Source organism: Lycium ferocissimum, chromosome 2, assembly GCF_029784015.1.
Source record: "Lycium ferocissimum isolate CSIRO_LF1 chromosome 2, AGI_CSIRO_Lferr_CH_V1, whole genome shotgun sequence".
In the NCBI taxonomy this organism is placed as follows: Eukaryota; Viridiplantae; Streptophyta; class Magnoliopsida; order Solanales; family Solanaceae; genus Lycium; species Lycium ferocissimum.
In genome coordinates, this window is record NC_081343.1 from 63,476,736 (window position 1) to 63,498,049 (window position 21,314).

Sequence of the window (21,314 nt, forward strand, 5' to 3'; positions counted from 1 at the left end):
TTAGTCCGTACAGAAGTCGACATGATAGAATACAAACAATCTGAAGAGAATGTCTGATTTAGCTATAAACATACACATATAATGATATTTATTCCAACAGTACAAATCAAAATAATCAAAGTTCAACAGAATATCTTCTAGTTCCTTTCTTGTTTAATTACCTTTTAAGTTTTAGTTTAAAAAGGTAACATTATTTATATTCTTTAAGCTCTTTCTTTCTATGATTTATCAAGTACTATACGTGAATTTTGTCAAAAGAACACTCCAATACTAAATAAAACTCATTCCAAAAGAGCAGTTTGCTAATCTAACTTCACATAAATAAAATAATTAAACCAAAAGCTAAACTATTTTGATACCAAGTAATCATGTTTCTCATTGCTTTTTATAATTAACAATCAAATTATGAAAACTGTACACATGAAACGTGAATTGGTAATGTAAAAAAGATAGGGTACGAGTAGCTAAGTTGAACTACATTGATAGCATAAAAGAATTAGATTTAAACTATCACATTTTTTTTGAAATAAAATTAATCTAATAAACAAACCTAGTAAAAGTCTGACTCAGTTACAACCTACAATCCTGGAGTTTTTCAGTTCTAATCTCCTTTCTGTAAGTTATACATAATATGAGAAGGAAGAAACTCCTTAAGGCAAAGCCAAGATTTCAGTCTCCGCTCCTAATTTGTTGTCGACAAGCTAAAATTAATGTCTTTCAGTTCCCATTCATAATCAGGTGAGTTGTGTATCATTCAAAACCAGCTGACAGCCGTATGTGCAAAGTTCTGAATATTCCAAGTAAGAAATCACAAAGAACATTCCTCAAGGCCAGTCCATGAAAAACAACCCTTCTTCAGATCCAAGCCATGCACCTTGGATCTGCTTTCCCACTCCTAGGAGACATCCAGTTTTTGGCCAGCGTACAACCGAGGGGATCGTATCCATGAATTTTTCGCTGAATAGCAATTCACCAGATTTGATACTCCATAGCCGCAAATGACAGTCCTCTCCACCTGACATGACAATTGTCTCTGAGGGGTCAACTCCAAGCTGTATACGACTATGAGAATTTTTATTTCCCTCATAAGATTGAATTGCACCCCTCATTAGACGTTGATCATAAAGCTTTATTGATCCATCCATGGAGCTTGCCAGGAAACATCGATCATAAAGTCTCAAAGATGCCAAACAACATACAGATGAAGGCATAGATATTGTGTTGCCATGGTACATCTTCCCTTTGATCTGGAAGGAATCTCTAGCAGAGTTTTTAAACCTACTAGAAGGTCCATCAGGATGGCACGGAATTCTATTATGAGGAAGTCTACCAGAAAAATCTCCTGGTTTTTGACGGGTATCGATGGCCAAAATTGTTCCATTTCTTAGCCCACATAAAACAATATTTTCTGAATTGTCAAATTGTATGGAGAAAATGTCGCTTTTAGACCGACAAACCCAGGATTTCACTCCTGTTTCTATGTCCAACATTGCAGCTCCTCTATTGGTGCCTATTACTGCTTGTTTCTGATCATGACTACAATCTGCTGTCCAAATTGTATACTCAAATGAAGTAATCTCAGAAATCCTGCTTCTAAAAGTTGGTATACTTGAATTAAGATCTAGTGGTTCACTCAGGTTCAGAATGTTGACTGTTCCACCAGATGATTCAGCTCCCAGAGTAGTTATCAGAACATGCTTTAAAGAAGCATCACTGACAGATGCAGGGTGCTTCTGGGACATCTTTATACAAGATATATTGGATGGCATATGTACAAAAGCTCCTGGAGGTCTCCAGACATGTCCAGGTGAATCACAGTACCCTTCTCCGTATCCGGCTTTGAGAGGCCAAACACGATCTGGCAAGCATTTTACCCCTTGATTAAATTCTTGTCCAACCTTTCCAACTTCATATAGACACAGAGAGCCATTCATGCCACCTGTCAACAGAATATCAGTTTTCAACAGGCCCTCTGGCGTGTTTAGATCAACAGTCAAGTGCTCCAAAGCACTGTCAACAACTCTTTGAGTCCCATCATACTTCCAAATCAGAGGGTATGATGCGTGTTTCTTCAGGAATTCCATTTGAATATTTAGTTTCCCTTTTCTGGTTTCAATGACTTTACCATACAACTCTCTAACATGGAGTAACTTATTGTTGCTCCTTGATTTCATGCATTTCCCTTTGTGTCTCTCCTTAGATGGAGGTGATTTTCGTTTCTTAGAGGAGCCAGGAATCGGACCCTTAATAGGGAAATATCTGTTCTTCTCCGCATCATAGTAAAATCCAGGAAGCTCTTTGGGCATCTCTTATACTTCACCAAAACAAACCAATCCACAGAGTAATGAGTTATTCAGCTCTGCCCACCGAATTCTCCAAAAGATGTCTAGTTTTTGCCGCCAGCTGAGAAAGAGAATGAGCTTCAAAGAGTAATGCGGAAACTATCACATTATATAACTTTAATCCATGCAAGAAGAACAAAAAAAATTAGCTAAATCCCAAAGCTGAAACACGTTTGAAAATTGAAGTCCAACAACTCCAGCATACCCAGTGTAATCCCTCAAGTGGGGTATGGGGAGAACATGATGTACGCAGACCTTACCCCTCCCTATGTGGGGTTAGAGAGGTTGTTTCCGATAGACCCTCGGCTAAAAAAAAAAATGTAATCGATGCAGGATTGCAAGGAAAATAAGACAGCAAAATATCAAGATACAAAACAAATGAAGCAAAACATAAACACATATTACGTTGTACTGGTACATATATCTTAATTAACATAAAGGATTAAGGTGATTTCCTCATGATATCCCAGATTCATTCAAGTTGCCTTAAGCTCCTTACAAGCTAAACCCCAAGCTAAGATATTTCTTTTTAAAAAAAAAAAAAACAAAGAAGAAAACACAGATTAAGATGCTCTTTCTCAGCGTGCAACAGAACAAAAAAGAGTGATTTATAAGGAAGATGAAAGGAGAAAGCTTTCTCACCACTCCTGATTTTGAGGTAGAAAAGCTTGGGAAGTTAGTTGCTTCTTGATGGGGGCCGCAAAGTTGCTGGATTTCGGAGGAGTCGTATGAAAGAATAAAGTTAGGGAGAGGGTTAGGGGTTTTTTTTTAGGGATTACGTAATAATATTAGGGGTAGAATAGTAAACCCATTCAACCTAAAAGAGAGCAACTTATGTAAAATAAAATACTTTTGAGCACTATTTAGTAGGCGTCTGATCACGTATTTTGAGTTCAAATAAGCGGTTGTTTATGTAATTTATATAAAATTTCAACTTTAATTTTATACCATGATTTTAAATTTTAAATGGGATTTTAAATCATGATTTTAATTTTTTTCTTAATATAAAATTTGACTCATAAGTTTATATTTTGTAAAAAATAATTCATAAGTTTGTGGATATATCTACCAATCATGTTTATCAACTCATGTTCAATTTTAAAGAGCTCATGTTCAATACCATATGAGACGATTATATTAAAGAGTAGTTATACTACAACTCATGTTCAATTTTTCTTTTTATTGAACTAAAGTTTCGATCAATAGATATTGTAACTTTTTTAAAAAATCTTATAGCAGACATTAACTTTGTTATGAAGTATGATTTCCTCATTTGGTAAGATTGTATAAGAATTGGAAAGTCTTAATGGTTTTTACAACTTGTAGGTTTTTTATATATATGAAAAAAAAAATTCAAATTACATGTCCAAACAAAACTTCAACTTCAAATCATCCTGATTTCATATCATGATTTCAAATCATATCCAAACAGGCTTAGTGTTTGGTCAAACTTTTAAAGAGTACTTCTAAGTATATTTTCTCAAAAGTATTTTTCAAATAAAGTGATTTTGGGGAAAAACTACCATTTTTAACTTCTAAAATCACCTTCTGCTTCTCTCCAGAAGTAATTATTTTCTGCAAAAATTTGGCCAAGCATCATTTTTAAAATAAGCATTTTTTCTAAAGAAAAAAAAAACCACTTTTAGCCTCCAAAAATTTGGTCAAACTGGCTAATACGACGTATGACTTATTTTGGCTTATCAACACTTTTATATTTTTACCAAACACGGAAATAAATCGTAAACTGCTTATAAGCTCAGCTAGACACCCTCTTATCCCTATAGTTATAGAATTCTTACTTAAAAATACGTAGATTATTTAAGGTCCATGCACATTTTCATTTTAAATACCCACTCGATCACAAAAAAAATTATTAGAAAATAGAAGTGTAATAACATATTTGTGTTTAATTAATGCTTTGTATTTTTAATTATAGCAGGAGAAAAAAGCGGGAGGGAAGAAGAAGAGATATTGTGCAGATTAATGAGGGTCGAATCCTCCACGTTAACTACAAAATGCAGAAAACTCACCAAGTAGGCTGATCTTGTGCCCCAATTAAATAACCTTGCTTAGATTTGATGACATTTTACAATTTTTTATTCTCTCCTTTATAAGTTGCGTATTTTAATGTCCCAGCAAAATTTGAATCCCAACCAAAACAACGTAGATTGGTAATTTGGTATAGTTTCCATTTTGAAACTTATAAATTCTCTTTTGCTGAACAAGTTGATTATTTGTGTTAACGAAAACACTATGGTAAAAATAAAAAAAAAAAGAAAAAAAAAATGAAGGCCTTAAAAAGGATAGACAACCCCAACCAAAAAATCAAAAAGAAAAAAACTCCAAAGGGTTTAGAAGGGTTTTAGCAAGTGTGAGGTAAATACGACGTCGTATAAGTGTGTCTTATCTACGCATGATAGAAGAAAATCAAGATTCAAGAATCAGCCATTGTTGGAGTTTTGTCTGAGCTCCTTGAGCAAGCATAGTAAATGATGACCACCACAAATCTCTCTCTTTTTCACACCCCCTTTTCACCTTCCAATTCAGTATTACCCTTAGTTTCTCCCAAATCTCTGGCCTTGCTTTTGGACAATTCCAAGAAATCAACATCAAGAACACCAACTAGAACAAGTACCAAGACCCCAATAACTAGTAACTACTTTTTCATCTTTTCCTGTTCTGGTATCTTTTTTTTTTTTCTTTCACTTTTCTTGATTAATAAATATTTTGTGTGGTTCTTGTTTAGAGGTGTTGGCCAGTGGTGTATCTACTGCGGCAGTAGAGGGAGAAGCTGATGTTGAAGTTGCTGAAGGGTATACAATTACTCAGTTTTGTGATAAAATGATTGATTTGTTCCTATATGAAAAACCCAAGTCAAAAGATTGGAGAAAGTACTTGGTTTTTAGAGAAGAATGGAACAAGTACAGGGATAGATTTTACAATAGGTGTCAAACTCGAGCTGAAAAAGAAGCTGATTCTCAAATGAAGGATAAATTAATTAGCTTGGCTAGAAAAGTTAGGAAGGTATGTTAAATTTCTTTTAATGCATATTTCCATTGAAGGGTAAAAATGAGAAGTCCGTGTTTTACTTTGAAAAGGCTTTACCTTTTGATATTTATGTGGTTTTACTTAGTAAAGGTTTTAGCTTTAGATGTTCCCGAATTGTTCTTGATCAGGAATGAGCTATTGCAGATTGATGATGATATGGAAAGGCATAGTGAACTTCTCAAAGAGATACAAGATAACCCGAGGGATTTGAATGCAATTGTTACTAAGAGGCGCAAGGACTTCAATGGTGAATTCTTTAAGCACCTGACTTTGCTTTCAGAAACTTATGACAGCTTGGAGGACCGAGATGGTAAAGTGGCATTATTGTTCTTTTAGCTTTGATGGTTTTAGGCAATGGAAGGGAATCGAAACTGTTCTGCAGCATGATGCATTTTGAACTTTTCTTCTGGAAAATAAAAATTACCTATAATTTCATGGCATATGATTTCAAGCTAAACTAGCTGGGGATGGAAAGGACTAAGTCATTAAGGTGTGCGTCTCAACGCCTATGGGCTTTATTCTAAAGAAGGAAACACTAAAGATAAATATAGCTAGTAATATGCTATACCAATTGTTAAGGAAACAATATGGATGGATATGCCATTATTCAGAACTTACAGGAAGCTAGACATTTAGAATAAGATAGATATTGACCAGTCTAGAGTAGAAACTTAAACTTGCATCTTTGCACTTGGAATATAAATTTAGAAATTGTTTTTGAACTTAACTGACACCATTTCTACTTTATATATTTATTTTAATTGTAGTTACTTCACTAAATCAGCTTGTCACAAGTCCTTTCTTCCTTACTCTTATGTTGAAGTCTTGGTTGTTCTAGTAAGCATCTAATGAGGTGCCATTTATTTATTTTATTTGAAAAAAAGCATGTCAATTATTTGATATGATCATTACTGAAAGTTTTGATACAAGAACCATCAATCTCTTTGATTTGAAAAATTGTGATATTTGAGTAGGGCTTTTTGTTGCTTATAGTAACTAGTATCTTACTGACGGTAGCTGTGTCTACGAAAGATTACCTTATCTAAGATAGTTCTGATCTCGCCAGTACCCTTTAAATGGTTTCTTATTCATAATCAAGATTAGATATCTTAAAGCTGAACCCTGACTCAGCTTTAAGATATCTAACAGTTGAACCCTGACTAAAGCCAATTATAATCTTTTAGATAGTTGCTCCATGGCTCCCTTTAAAAAAAAATTGTAACATACAGGCAGAAGTCTTTCTTTCTTTCTTTTCATCTTTCCGTATTGATATGTGATTTGTGTGCTTTCCTTATACAAATAGGGGAAAATGGCTAAAATGATGCTTCTGGCCTTATACTATACCCGAATTTGCTGTAACACACACTTACTTTGCGGGGGTATAGTATAATCGTCATTTTAGCCATTTTCCTACAAATAATCCAACTATTTGGGTTTAACCATGAAGCAGATTTACATGATATTTTAAATGTTCTTGATACATTTTCTCGCATTTTGTGAATTTTTTATTGAGCAGCATTTGCCAGACTTGGGACTAGATGCTTGTCTGCAGTCAGTGCTTATGACAACACATTGGAGATTGTGGGAACATTAGATACTGCCCAGGCCAAATTTGATGACATCTTGAACTCTCCATCAGTAGATGCAGCATGTGATAAGATTAAAAGCCTTGCCAAGAGCAAAGAACTTGACTCTTCTTTAGTGTTGCTGATAAATGGTGCTTGGGCTTCGGCAAAAGAATCCTCCACCATGAGAAATGAGGTACGAGCATTTGTATAGTCTACTCTTTTTGGTTCACAAACACAGAAAAGTTCCCTGTTAATCATTTTCTTGAAAAGTTCCCTGTTAATCATTTTCTTGAAGAGAAATGCTGTATTTCATCATATTTTAAGGAACGTATTATCCGCTCATATGGTAATGTTGCCGATGTTCCATAACTGTTCTGGGTTTGCGTTATGTGTTAGACTTGTCAGGAAGATGGACTCTTTCATATTACACATATAAAAGGTTTTCATACCGCATTTTTTCTCACACATCCATTGATGTGTCAGGAAGTTTATAGTTTGTGAATTCAAGTTTTGCCTAGTGAAATGGAGACATCTTGCACTTTTCAAACTTGGGCTGTGGACTGTTAGGTTGTAACTTATTTAACCGTCCTAACCATATTACAGAACAATTATATTCGTCTTAAGCACTTTGAGATCCTTGAATTGTTTTTCCCTTGCTGATCTTAAATAAGTAGCTTTAAATAATTGTTTTTGATGTTGGAATCTATGGATTGGTGGAGTATGCCATTCTGGACTAGCGATGTCAAATTTGGTCTATAAAAGCATAGCATATTCAAACTTAAGCTGGGCGGGTTGGGTTGTAAATGGTTTTCAGCCCATCTTAACCAAACCATTTTGACTTGAACAAATATTGGGTCAGTTGGCTCATGTTATGTTTATCGACTCAAATCTTTTTTAACTTATCCAAACCTGACAAAATCCAACCCATGTTTGACTCATGAAATTGTGGCGATCCCAAACTTGAGTTGGACAAACTAGATTATGATTAGTTTCTCAACCCATTTGGATGCAAGCAAACATTGGGTGTAGTGGGTCAACCTGTCCCAATTGTTATTATGTTCTATCTTGCGCTCGAATTTCCCTCGCGCTGAATTCTGATGGCAACCTTTTATTCAGTTGAAGTGCTAGATAACTTATTAAAGCTGATGCTGACATATGGGTGTAGGTAAAGGAGATAATGCACCGTCTATACAAGGCGACACAAAGTAGTCTAAGGAGTATGGCACCAAAAGAGATAAAGCTGCTTAAGTACTTGCTAAACATCACAGATCCTGAAGAGCGGTTCTCATCATTGGCAACAGCTTTCAGCCCTGGTCACGAACACGATGCCAAGGATCCTAATGCTATTTACACGTAAGAGCTTAGTGTTTTCATGCGCCAAGAATTCATGGTATTCATATTATAGATAATCAAAGTTGGCATTCGCAGTTATAAAGACTCACGTGAAATCTTATATGCTTTCTTGTGTGGAGCAGAACTCCAAGAGAGCTGCACAAGTGGATCAAAATCATGCTTGACGCATACAACCTGAACAAAGAAGAGACTGAAATTAGAGAAGCCAAGCAGTTGACTCAACCTGTTGTTATTCAGAGACTTTTCATTCTGAAGGAGACAATTGAAGCAGAATATTTGGAAAAAGAGGATAATCCTGAAAAAGATTCAAAACCAGAAGAAATTGTGATATGACTACCTAGTCCACCAACATATCTGTTGGGCGCCACCATTTATTGCTATTGCTCACTATCCATTCTCTGCTCCAAATTTGTAACAGCAGGCAATTTCTTTGGTGATTTAATGTTATCTCCTTCAGCATGCAGGTTTACAATGCATAGCATGGTTGCAATAGTGAAGGCATATATGTATAGTTGGTTTTGTAGAAATAGCAAAAAGTTCTTTGCCTTTTTATGTAAGTGATCCTTGTTGTAATTTTCTCTTCTGATAGAGAGCTGCTTAAATTGAAACTTGCCCGAAGTTCTGCGTATTGGTCTTCAAAGATCTATAGGTTCATGTGGTGTTTTGAGATGCTAGCAAGACCTCACGGACAACTAAAACTTATTTTTTCATGAAACAAGTACACAAAAATAACACTTATTTGATTTTTTTGGCCAAAATTGCTCAGCCCCATAAAATTACTTTTTTGAATTGCTTGACATTGACTCATAAAGTCAACTTAAATACATTCACGGGGTGGAAGTAAGTTTTGCCTTTACTATGAACATACTGGTTCTAAATCTTCCTTTAAGCAAAGTTGACAACCAATTTTCACAAACACGTATAATTGTTTAACAGGATTTGTATTCTCACAATAATAAAATAAATAAATATGTCAAAGTGTTTTTACAAAAGTTATCGAATTCAAAATAAATGTCCTTTAGCATGTCCACCAATTAATTCAATAATAAAACAGGAATAGCATTGGTTTCTTGATTTGGATCCCATTCACACTTTCTTCCCATATACTTTACCCAATTGTCTTTTGGGCTTTTGCTCGATTTATTTTTGCACTCCTTGTTTTTTTTTTTGGGAAAATTTCATAAATGACTACTATTTGGGGTTTTTTTTTTCCGCATAGCTACAGTTTAGCTATTTACTTTTCGTGGCAAACATATAGCTAAACTAAGCGCTTGTTTCATGTTGTATTCGTTATTAAGTGTCACTGTATTCATGAATACAGTTATTAAATTTTGCTAAAATCGTGGGATGAAATCTCCTAAACAAGGCAAACTAAGTAAAATCTTCCTAGAATCACTCTCAATGACCTGGCTTCCAAAATATCACACGATTCTTTTCTGATTACAATTACTCAAATTCAAATTCAAAAAATAATATTCAAAAACGGAAAAAACGAGCTTAACCTCCTAACAAGAAATTCAATTCAAACATCTAGAATACGTTCGAGAATACAATCTCAAAAATCAATTGCGATTTTAATTTAGATTGTCGCAATCGAATCTGTTTGTTGTTCGTATGAGTTTCTACGGTTTTTTGGAGTTGTTCTATACGAAATTCTTGGACTAATTTGAATTTCGAAGGTAAATAATAGTTCGGTTGATGTTCATGATACAACGAGTAGTTTTGCATTGAAGTTGTTGATAATCATTAGCATTACTTGAATTAAAAAAAATGTCTACCATACCGGCAGTAATTCGACATTCCGGGATTTGGAACGATGAGAATCGTTTTGTGAATTACACAATCGATGCAATAGTTTTCAAAGATTATGCCTCGTATGAGAATGTAGTTGATGTAATAGCGAAACAGTAGGAATAGATACAAGTAACAAAACAATTAATATCAAATACATGATCGAAGGTGATTCTATGCCGCTTGAAATACACAACGACATGAGTGTCGGGGTGTATGTTGAACGAAGAAAGATAGTAGGCGCTTTGGGATGTATCCTTTGTGTATTACCACAACTGATAAGTTGAGTGAATACAATGTGTCTAGTGAAAGTGTAGTTGAAGGTGACATACCGCAATTAGAATACAATCGCCAATTACAAGTTATGAATACGGATGATGCGACGAAATGGCATCGTCAACTTCTGTCGAAAATAGTTGTGTATAATGATTTGATCATTTCAAATCATAATCACAAGGAGATCATGGTAAATCAGGTATACAATGACAAGGATACTTTGAAGGCTGTGATGAAAAAATATGCAATTGACAATAGGTTTCAGTTCCGTACAGAGAGATCAAATTCTATAAGGTATGCTTGTTAAACGGTTTATTATTTATTTGTATATAACAATAAAATTGTATATTTTTTCATTAAGTGATGTGTATTTAACAAGTTGATATTTCTTACATATATCTGACTATCTAGTTTAAATTGGTATATGAAATTGTATTCAATTTTTTGCTTAATGATTTGATATGTGTCGGCAACTGAATGTATAAGTATACAATTGCGGATTTGCGGCTACACCATTGTATGTATATCGAACAATGTGATTGGAAAATGAAAGCTTCAAGCATTAACAAATCTAACGCAATGTTCAAAGTTAGAGAGTTTGTGGACAAACATACATGTCCATTAAAGGATAAGGTGTATTCTTGTATTCAAGCAAGTAGTGGTTTTATAGCAGGGCATTATTAAACCAAAGTTAACAAATCACAAGAGGAAGTATACGCCAAAGGATATAGTAGATGATGTGAAAAATGAAATTGGTGTGGATGTGAATTACATGAAGGCTTATCGTGCTAAAGAAAAGGCTATGATCGAGTTGAGGGGAGAGCCATTCTTACAAGAAGTTACCCGGATATGTATACATCTTGGATAAAACGTATCCGGGTTCTCATATAAGAATGCAAAAATCCCCTGAAAATGAGTTCTTATATCTGTTTATAGCATTATATGCCTTTATAAAAGGGTTCGACTATTGTCGACCAATAGTGGTTGTAGACGGGAGCCACCTAAAACAAGAATACAATGGCACCTTTGTTTCAGCGAGCACTTTGGATGGTGCAGGTAATTCGTATACAAATGTCTTGTTTTTTGCATACAATGAATACGGTGGAGTAAAAATCGGTAACCTTTTGCTTTTCTCAATTGAATTTGTAGGTAATATCTTGCCTCTAGCATATGGCGTGATCGATTCGAGAAACGATAAGTCTTGGTCATGGTTCTTTCAACGGTTCAAGGAAGCATATGGGGTAAGGGATAACATGTGTATTGTATCGATAGACATGAAAGCATCATCAAGGTCGTTGCTAGAATTTATCCTACTATTCCGCATTTAGCATGCATATGGCATCTTTGGAAAAATGTTTATAATAACTATAGGAAGAGTCATGAAGTGTTGAGTGGTGTATACTATAAAATGGCAAAAGCATACACACGAATGACTTTGATATGCTAATGGGAAAAGTTGAGAAAGAGGATATTCGGGTGAAGGAGTACTTGGATTCGGTGGGAAGGGCAAAGTGGGCTAGGCTTTATTGTCCGTTAACCGAGCATGGACATTAACATCAAATATTGCCGAGTCCATTAATGCAAAGACTCGTATATCGCTAGAGAATTACCAATATATGATTTTCTGGAGGAAGTTAGGTTGATGTATGGACGATGGAATTGCACAAACCGACAAAATGGTTCGTATACATTCACAACGCTTGGGAAAAAATTTCAAGAATTGCTGACCATTAATGAGCATAAATCTACGCGCATGAAGGTTTGTTTTCGTGCATCTGTATACGTATTTTTTTCAATTGCTTATATTTCATCTTTACGATTCTTATACATAAGTATATTTCTTACAAAAAAATTATATATTGACATGGCGTATTATGTTTGTAATAAAAACTTGATGTGAATCTGTTTGTATATTGTTGCATAGGTAATTCCATCAACGAATACTTACACACCGTAATTGATGAAGGGAGGAGTTTCATTGTGTGTATTGAAAAGAAAACTTGCAGTTGCAAAATGTTCCAAGTCGATGAGATGCCCTGCCCCCATGCTTGGGCTGTTCTTAAGATGAAAAATCTCACTGGTCGACGACATCGCTCAAACTTGTACAAACCGGAAAATGTGATGAAGACTTATGATGTCCCAATTTATCCGTTACCGGATCGAGTGAGTGGAATGTCCCCGTATACATTTCGAAGAAGTAGTGTTGCCACCGAGGTACAAAAGACCGCGCCGGAAGGCCAAAAGAAGCGTGATAAGTCTTTATCTGAATGGTTTTCAAATACACGTACAAACTCGTGCAGTAGATGTGGACATGCAGGACACAATAGGCGCTCTTGCAGGAATGAGCCTAAAAGAAAGTAGTTGTTGTTTGCTTAGTAATTTGTTCTGTTTTTCTGGTTTCTATATTGAACCACGTCGACTTTAAAGCGTCATGATATTTGCTGTTCTTATTAGCTGGTTTTTGATGAATGATTCTGTTCTTTTTTGTTGATATTGGATGATTGAAAATCATTTTTTTGTTGCGCGGTGCCCTTCTCCCTACTTTTAATGGCATTTAAATTTTGCCCGGCTCTTTGTATTTGAAATGTTTAAATTTTGCCCTTATAAGGCAAAGTATGCATAGGTCCGGTGTTCGAACTTTCACAAAGTTATGCGAAATTTTTAAAAAAAAAGAGGATATTCGGGTGAAGGATAACTTGGATTCGAAAGGGCAAAGTGGGCTAGGCTTTATTGTCCGATTATAATTTAACATCAAATATTCGCCATTAATGCGGCACTCGTATCTTTTCCAAGAATTACCAATATATGATTTTAAGGGAAGTTACTTTGTATGGACGATGGAATTGCACCGACAAAATGGTTCGTATACATTCATCAAAAAAAATTAATGAGCATAAATCTACGCGCATGAAGGTTTGTTTTCGTGCATAACTATTTTTTTCATAATTCCTTCATTCTTAACATAAGTTATTTCTTACAAAAAAAATATATATTGACATGGCATTATGTTTGTAATAAAAACTTGATGTGGACTTTGTATATTGTTGCATAGGTTTCCATCAACGAGAATACTTACACACCGAATTGATGAAAGGAGTTTCATTGTGTGTATTGAAAAGAAAACTTGCGGTTGCAAAATGTTCCAAGTCGATGAGATGCCACCTTTTGAATAAGATAAAAAAATCTCCGGCAAAGCCTCTTTGCTCAAACTTGTACAAACAGGAAAATGTGAAAGACTTATGATGTCCCAAAATCCGTTATGCCGGATCGAGGGTGGAATACTTTTAATTTCGGCAAACTTTGTTTCCATGCCAAAAGATTAGTCCTTAAAAAGAAGCGTGATAAGTTTTGAATGAATTACACGTACAAACTCGTGCGTAGATGTGGACATACGGGACACGATATCTTGCGGGTTAATGAGCCTAAAAAAAAGTAGTTGTTGTTTTCTTAGTAATTTGCATTTCTATATTGAACCACGTCGACTTTAAAGCGGTATTTGGCTTATAACTTTTGATGAATTTCTTCTTTTTTGTTGATATTGGATGATTGAAAATCATTTTTTTGCGCGGAGTGCCCTTTGGGGGCATACTTTTAATGGGCAAATTTTAAACTTGCCTTGCGAATTTTTTTAAAATTTTGACCCGAGCGCGTGGGTTCGAACCTTCACAAAGGAACCTATGGGTTTATTTTAATGGGCAAAATTTAAAGATTTCAAATATCAAAGAGGGGCAAAATTTAAAGACCATCCCCAAACTTTGGTAATTCCTTCACGAAGGGCAATTCCTTGCGAATTTTGCCCATTGAAAATAAAGGAACTCTCTATGAATAACTTGCAATATTTCCGCTGTATTATATTGGATGTATACGTGACCGGTATACTTTGTATTTTATGTATGTGTCTGTTTCCAAAATCAGAAACCAATTGCATCATGTTCGATTCATCAAATTCGAATTCGTAGAGACAAGTAATCGAGAGATAGAGAATAACCGTATGCATTCTTCTAGATATACAATTATGTTTTAATTATGTATACATTAGTGTTATATTTCTGAATACAGATATGTATTCAAGTTTAAAAAAGTTAATTCTGTATACATTCAAATATCTGGATACAAAGAATGGCCAAATTTTAACAAAACTGTAAATGATGGCATCCCATAAGTGAATAACTCAACAATGTAAAAAAACTAATTCCATCCGTAACAATTCTAAGTACAACTCGTATTATCTTTGATTATTATTTTAACATCTCTATATACAACAAATGGCCAATGATTGAATCGACAAATGTAAAACAATGGCATCCCATAATGATTAACTCAACAATGTAAGAACATTTAATTGTATTCATCAAAAAAATAAACTGTATATTGTGAATTCATACTAACAACTGCCATTTTGACAGCAAAAACTCCTTACAAAAACATAAAGATAATGTTTTCCCTAGAAACATCATAATCTCATTTTGAACCACACAACTACAAACTAATTAACTATGATTTTTTCAACTTGATCAAAATCTATCTTTGGTCTAACTAGCTTCGGAGGTGCCTCATTATCGCTTTCGGCATTTGCTTCCATCTTCCTTTTAGCGTAATCCCACAAAAGAGCACCATATCTCGTACGAAGTAATTCTGCATCAAGGTCTCCATGTGGAATACCTTCTCCTTGACTCAAATACTCCGCATATGCAGCAACATACATTCCACAATCCCTGCACGAAAGAAAGAAACAAAAATTGTATTTAAATGATGTATTATCCTCATATATGTCAGTTTTAAAAATCCAAAATTTGACGTACATGCTTCCAGGACTCTGTTGTGGCAAATTGTCAACAAACACGACGTCAAATTTGTCAGCAGGTGCTTTGTCTTTGTACGCGTGGTTATAATTCCAATCAACTCCCTGCTTGGACTGGTAGAAGTCTGTTAAATGTAAATACAAGGGCAATAGATTGGCGAGTTTGTCTATTTCAGATCTAACAGTTGCATCATGACCAGCCGCTCGGTACGAGTCATATATATATAGACGTCTGTCAAGGAATGAAAGGACTACCCAACAGCCAATGGTTTTTTTCTTTAATGTTGACTGGGATGAATACATAGTCAACCAAATGCCACGGGACGATGCTGCAATGTAACCGGTGGCCTTTAACGTATTCACATAAAACATCTTCTTGTTTTCCAACACTTATGGCACCATCCGGTCAAGATAGCCTTTGTGAATAGCATCAATTTTGGTATTGAAAACACAGTCTACAGTGGTAAACTTGTATGTGCTATTTGTATCATATTTGGCTTTTTTCCGGAAGTAGTAAAACATGACATCAAGATGCTGCAATAAAAACGAACAAAAACATTTAATATTTAAATCACAAAGCAATATAATGTATGTGAAAAAAGAAGGTAAATCACACCTCGTCATTCCACATATGACCCTTCATTGATAAAAGGTAGAACCAATTTTTGTCGCCGATTTTCTTAATACCACAATCCATGGATGTTGGCAGTGTTGCCTTACCCTTTTTGTAGTGGTCCTCTTTGTTCTTTCTATAAAATACACACAAAATATATATCAAAACATTATTGAAACTATGTCTATACAACAAGTACATACGATAGATCAACTAACTTACTCGCTATTATGCCTAACAAGCGGCCCCTCTTTTACCCATTTTGAGAATTCACCGAAAACGACTTGGCATCATGTCGCCCCGTGATGCAATTATTATCAAATGGGTGTTTTTTGTCAAATATCTCTGTCAACTTAACCGAACTACCTGGTTGAATACGAACGAGTTGAATACAATCTTTAATCACATTAACTACAAGCGAGTGGAATACAATCTAAAAAAAAAAAAAAAAAAGTCATAATGCTTACCCGAAGCTGACCCAAAATTTGTCATGTAAGGAGACATTTGCAAAGGTCCAGGACGCCTCTCTTTACGCAAAGTCATGACAATTTTTGTTATAGTATTCTGTGTTGGAAGGAATTCATCCGCCAGCTCATACTGAGGGAGGAGCTCCAGTTCCTTACCAACATGAATACCCTCAAACTCAACAACGACATTGTGCGGCGTCACTTGATTAGAATCATCGATGCACGGCACAAAATGAAGAAGAAGATACACCTTGCACAATATTATTATGAACTAATATGTTGCTTCCTTCGTTGATAGGTATGGCGGCAGAGTAACAACGATAACATCAAATTTGTCTTGATAGGGATTTGTGATCCAAAAGGCTATAAACAAACATATGACAAATTTTAATCGTAATCCGAAATGTATTTATCATATAACAAAATTTCAACGAAGAGTTGAATAAACTATTAAATGTAGTACCTCTGGTTCGACATAATCTCCCAAAATGTCACTTGGTCCCTGAATTTCCTGTGTTGAATCCCTTAATGTATCACCAGTAGAATTAACCTCGTTCACACCAACATCTCCCACTAGGCCCTAAAATGGAAAGGCAAAAATCAATAAATTTAGTAATGAACAAGCATTACACAACCTGCTCAGATGTGTATATAAGACTTTCAAGTATCTCGTATCTTTGAACCGAGATATGAATACGATCGTTTATATTTATGAATACGATCGATAAATATGAATACAATCACTTAACCGTATCATAAAAAATGGAAGTATGAAGATAAGTTTAAACATAAATACAATGTTATGTTTATGAATACAATATGTTAAAATATGAATGCAATCACTTAACGTATCATAAAAATGAAAGTCTGAATATAATTGAAAACATGCATACATGTTTGGATACAGTCAAGTATTTTGGATATAGTCAAGTATTTTGGATACAGAAAAAGATACAGTCAAGTATTTTGAATACAGAAATAGATTGATACAGGCAACTCATCAGATACCTGTGTTGGAAAATGAGCCGTATAACTCTCGTTTTGTATCGGTGATTTATTGTGTATTCCATTATCATGTTGCTGAAATGTAGATTCTCTGGCAGCTCCCTTAAAGAAAAAAAAGATCATTTATGTAAAGATTATTTCAATTGAAAATATTCAAATTGTTTTTGTTTTACCTTTTCAGAATCCTTATTCCCTTTAATTGCTTCAATAGCTTGAAGAATCGTTGTCAAGTTGTCATTGATCAATTTGTGGAGAACATTGAACTCATCCTTCACCTAAAAATATTGAAGAAAATCAAATATAGGAGAGACACATTAACTCCTTGAACTCATCCTTCAACTAAAAGCTATAAATTACACTCACCGACTTCTTAAATTCATCAATTTCTTGCCTCATGAGACACAACTCGTCTTGTTTGGCAGATGTCGGGAACTGGACAGATGGGGTATTTACATGCACTTGTTCATTCCCAATTGGAGAAGCCGACTTTGTTGTTTGTACAATAGGCGTCTTCCTACGGGGAGCAATGTTGGAAATTGGAATTGTTTCGGGTTGCAGATCTGCTTTCTTTGATGATGAAGTCCCAACGGACATCCGCCTACGTTTCTTAGACGGTGGAGATTCGATTGAACAACTCCCTTTTGATGTGTGTCGTTACGGGGTTGTGTAGAAGCAAAATCATCATCATCAAGGACGGGGACAGTGGTACTTTCTGGTACACCATTGACAAGTGGGGGCAATTGAAGACAAGCAAGCTCATTGACCGTCGGGACTATGTTGGCAAAAATACGCATTTCCTAATCAACATTTTAATACTGTCAGAACTTGTATCAAAATACAACATATAAGTAGTCAAGTATACAGTGTATGAATTATATGCTACAGTCAAAATGACATTGTATCCAAGAATTGTACTGCAGATTTATGAATACATCAAGAAAATGCAACATAGACTACAGTGAAGTATAAAGTTGATACACTGTGTCTTTGATCGCATTGTATCAAAATAATATCGAAACAATGTATCAAGTATATACTATAGTCAAAATGACATTGTATCCAAGAATTGTCTTTACTGATTTATGAATACATCAAGAAAATGCAACATAGACTACGGTGAAGTATAAAGTTGATACACCGTGTCTTTGATATAAAAAACGAGTGTATCAAGTATATACTATAGTCAAAATGACATTGTATCCAAGAATTGTCTTTGCATTTATGAATACATCAAGAAAATGCAACATAGACTACAAAGAAGTATAAAGTTGATACACCGTGTGTCTTTAGATCGCATTGTATCAAAATAAATATTAAAAACGTAGTTCCATATTTATGATTACAAGAAGAAAATATAATGCATTTATCAAAATATAAAATAAAGAAACAGTAAAATTTAAATACATGAAGGGAACTTATATAACAATGTTGAGTACAGCATTTTACCGGGGTGTTATCTTCTTTAAACATGCCGTCCATCAGTTCCTTAAAGCTTGGTTGACTTTCAATGGTCGTCCAATTCAGAGATTCTGGGAATGTTGTTGCCCGTCTTGACTGCAAAGAGTGGCGTCAACAAATGAACAACACTCATAAAGCCAAACTTGCATAGCAAGTGGCATTCCATGGAGCCTATAAAACTTTTTCTCAGAAGTCATCTTGTGAGTCATACTTTTAATCAACTCATTGAATGCTTTCTTACCCCATGGGTAATCCACGTATCTTCCGGACTCTACCAAATCAAAGTGTAGCCTTGGTATTTTTACCGCATTCTTCTCATTGGACAAGATATAGGTATGAATGAAATAGAGGACGAATCTTAACGGCATCAACATCATTGAGGCCCCAATTTTTATCTGTGAAGCATTCAATCAAATCTGCCTTTGAAGGCATTTTCTTAGAACCACCAAAATATGTCTCCAAAATCTTGATTTTACCCTTGCGGTTAACTTTAAAAGCATCTTCATCACCAACACACTTCAAACCAGCTATTATTGCAAATTCTCTAATAGAAAACCGCAATTCATTACCATTTATATCAATCAAAAAAGCATCGAGTACTTCCAATAAGTTCTCTCACCATGCGCAAGACCTCAACATTTGTGCTTGAACATCACGGTGTTGCATTTTGGTGAATACACCAAAGCAAGTTTCCCCAAATATTTTGTACTTGCTTATCGCTAGTTTGTCCTTGAGATCTTTAAATACTTCAACATTGGTGTAACAACTCATGTGCACCGAATGAGTAGGAGGATCTTTCGTAAAAAAACTTACTCGCATTATTCATTCAACAACGGACAAAAACTCATTATGCAAAGAATGACAAATTTAAATACACTAATTGTATCCCGAAAGAAAAATAATGTATCTATTTAACTATACTACAGTCAACAAAATACAAATTCATTCTAAATGTATCCAAAGAAACAATGTATCTACTGAACAGTAGTTATGTATACATTGCATTTTGTGTATACATAGTATTCAATTCTACAATGTATTCAATTCTACAAATTGTATTCAATACTTACCAAGACAAATGACAAATTGTATTCAATTCTACAAAAATGTATACAGTATACACAAGTAGACTGATATACAGATTAAATATAGAATACATACAACAATATATATTGTATTCAACACTAAAATGTGCAATCACAAAGTGTATCAAAATTAAAAACTAATAACAAATAAACATTGTATTCATAAATATGAAATAAATACAATACCTCCCCGCTTTTGAAGGAACATCTTCAACAACATTTTTTCCCTTGCTAACCGAAGAACCATCGATAACTTTTCTCCGCTTTTCAATACTTGGTAGGGATGCTTCGTATATCGATGAATCAATGACATCTTTTCGTTTGGTAGATTTTGAACCTTCATCTACCATTGTTTCCATACTTACCGGGTCATGGCGCCTCTTAATACTACTCTCAGCATCCATTCTAGCAACAGAGCCTGCAATTTCTTCATCATTTTGAGTGATACACAAATCAAAAGATGGACCATCATCATAATGGTGCACATAATTGTGTATACCTCTAGTAACTCTGCATGGAGTGCTTTTCTCCGCCATTACACCAAAAAATCAAAGCAACATGTAGTAGAAACCCTAACAATGGCGGAAACCCTAACAATGGCGTAAAATCAAATAATTGGAAGAATATATTTAACAAAATAAACAAAAATTTGTAAAAAAAACTCCTAAATAACTTACCTAGAAATGCGCAGCAAGAATTTAGGTAATGGAATCGGTGGAGGATCGTGTATAGATATAATGGAGAAAAAATCGGAAGAGATTGAGAGACAATGAGAGAGAAAATGGGTTGATGAGGGGAAAATATGAATACAAGCCTTATGTTGCGGTTGGTTTTTTATTTTAACCGTGTTTAAATGTTTTAGTTATGTACAGTAATTGATATACACCTTTTAGTTATGGGATGTAATTAATTTAAAGTATAGCTACTAGATATAAATAAGGCCTAATGTTATCTACACCATGTAGATTTCCATTTAAATTTAATCTTTTATTTTTTACTATAATTTAAAATTACATTTAGGTTGGAGCTTTGATTAGGGGCAAAAGATAAAAGCAAGACTTAAATTAGATCCAAAGTACTCCCTCCGGATCAAAAAAAGTATCCGCTTAACATTTTTTTTTTGTCAAAAAAAATCTACTTATTAAATCAAGAACAATTAATGTTATCTTTTTAGATTTGCCTTTATTAAGTGTTAGTGATCAATTCTCAATGTTTATTTAATAGAGGTAGTTTAGTCAATATATATATATATATATATATATATATATATATATATTTTTTTTTTTTTTTTTTAAGTGAATAGTTTATGTCAGCAAGAAACGACTAAATGAATTTCAAGCGCAGTATAAAGTAAGGTTTATGCGCTCAATTTGGGACTAAGAAAAACGTGTTGTCACAGGGTAGTTTTGTCATAGAAAAGTATGCTGGACTTTGTCAAGTCTCAAACTTTGTCATATGATAGTAGTCTTATTCGCGGCTTCATCGTCATGCTAATCTATAAATATTT

General features: G+C 34.5%; 5 protein-coding genes across 10 annotated transcripts; 1 reads left to right on the forward strand and 4 right to left on the reverse strand.

Moving 5' to 3' along the window:
• Nucleotides 1-350: 350 nt before the first annotated feature.
• Nucleotides 351-3,151, reverse strand: LOC132046717 (uncharacterized). Of its 6 annotated transcripts, none has more exons than XM_059437446.1 (2): nt 2,985-3,151; nt 351-2,403 (listed from the first exon to the last, which is right to left on the reverse strand). In XM_059437446.1, the coding sequence occupies exon 2, from the start codon at nt 2,304-2,306 to the stop codon at nt 825-827; it is 1,482 nt and encodes a 493-aa protein (XP_059293429.1). In that variant the 5' UTR covers nt 2,307-2,403; nt 2,985-3,151; the 3' UTR covers nt 351-824. The 6 variants fall into 6 exon arrangements, with proteins under 6 accessions (XP_059293429.1, XP_059293431.1, XP_059293430.1 ...); XM_059437448.1 differs by having other exon boundaries at nt 351-2,420; nt 2,985-3,118; XM_059437447.1 differs by having other exon boundaries at nt 351-2,457; nt 2,985-3,090.
• A 1,524-nt stretch (nt 3,152-4,675) lies between these two features.
• On the forward strand, nt 4,676-8,937 carry LOC132046719 (uncharacterized protein At4g37920-like). Its single transcript, XM_059437449.1, has 6 exons — nt 4,676-4,994; nt 5,089-5,366; nt 5,535-5,700; nt 6,907-7,151; nt 8,124-8,311; nt 8,434-8,937. Exons 1-6 carry the CDS (start codon nt 4,832-4,834, stop codon nt 8,642-8,644), a joined length of 1,251 nt encoding a protein of 416 aa, XP_059293432.1. The 5' UTR covers nt 4,676-4,831; the 3' UTR covers nt 8,645-8,937.
• A 5,818-nt stretch (nt 8,938-14,755) lies between these two features.
• LOC132048304 (uncharacterized) lies at nt 14,756-15,930 on the reverse strand. The gene is made up of 3 exons (XM_059439211.1): nt 15,796-15,930; nt 15,181-15,713; nt 14,756-15,093 (listed from the first exon to the last, which is right to left on the reverse strand). Exons 2-3 carry the CDS (start codon nt 15,549-15,551, stop codon nt 14,865-14,867), a joined length of 600 nt encoding a protein of 199 aa, XP_059295194.1. The 5' UTR covers nt 15,552-15,713; nt 15,796-15,930; the 3' UTR covers nt 14,756-14,864.
• A 593-nt stretch (nt 15,931-16,523) lies between these two features.
• On the reverse strand, nt 16,524-17,955 carry LOC132047864 (uncharacterized). Its single transcript, XM_059438843.1, has 5 exons — nt 17,628-17,955; nt 17,438-17,539; nt 17,268-17,366; nt 16,723-16,839; nt 16,524-16,622 (listed from the first exon to the last, which is right to left on the reverse strand). The coding sequence occupies exons 1-5, from the start codon at nt 17,856-17,858 to the stop codon at nt 16,524-16,526; spliced, it is 648 nt and encodes a 215-aa protein (XP_059294826.1). The 5' UTR covers nt 17,859-17,955.
• Nucleotides 17,956-19,037: 1,082 nt separating this feature from the next.
• On the reverse strand, nt 19,038-20,795 carry LOC132047865 (uncharacterized). The gene is made up of 3 exons (XM_059438844.1): nt 20,307-20,795; nt 19,994-20,225; nt 19,038-19,266 (listed from the first exon to the last, which is right to left on the reverse strand). Exons 1-3 carry the CDS (start codon nt 20,341-20,343, stop codon nt 19,038-19,040), a joined length of 498 nt encoding a protein of 165 aa, XP_059294827.1. The 5' UTR covers nt 20,344-20,795.
• Between the last annotated feature and the right edge of the window lie 519 nt (nt 20,796-21,314).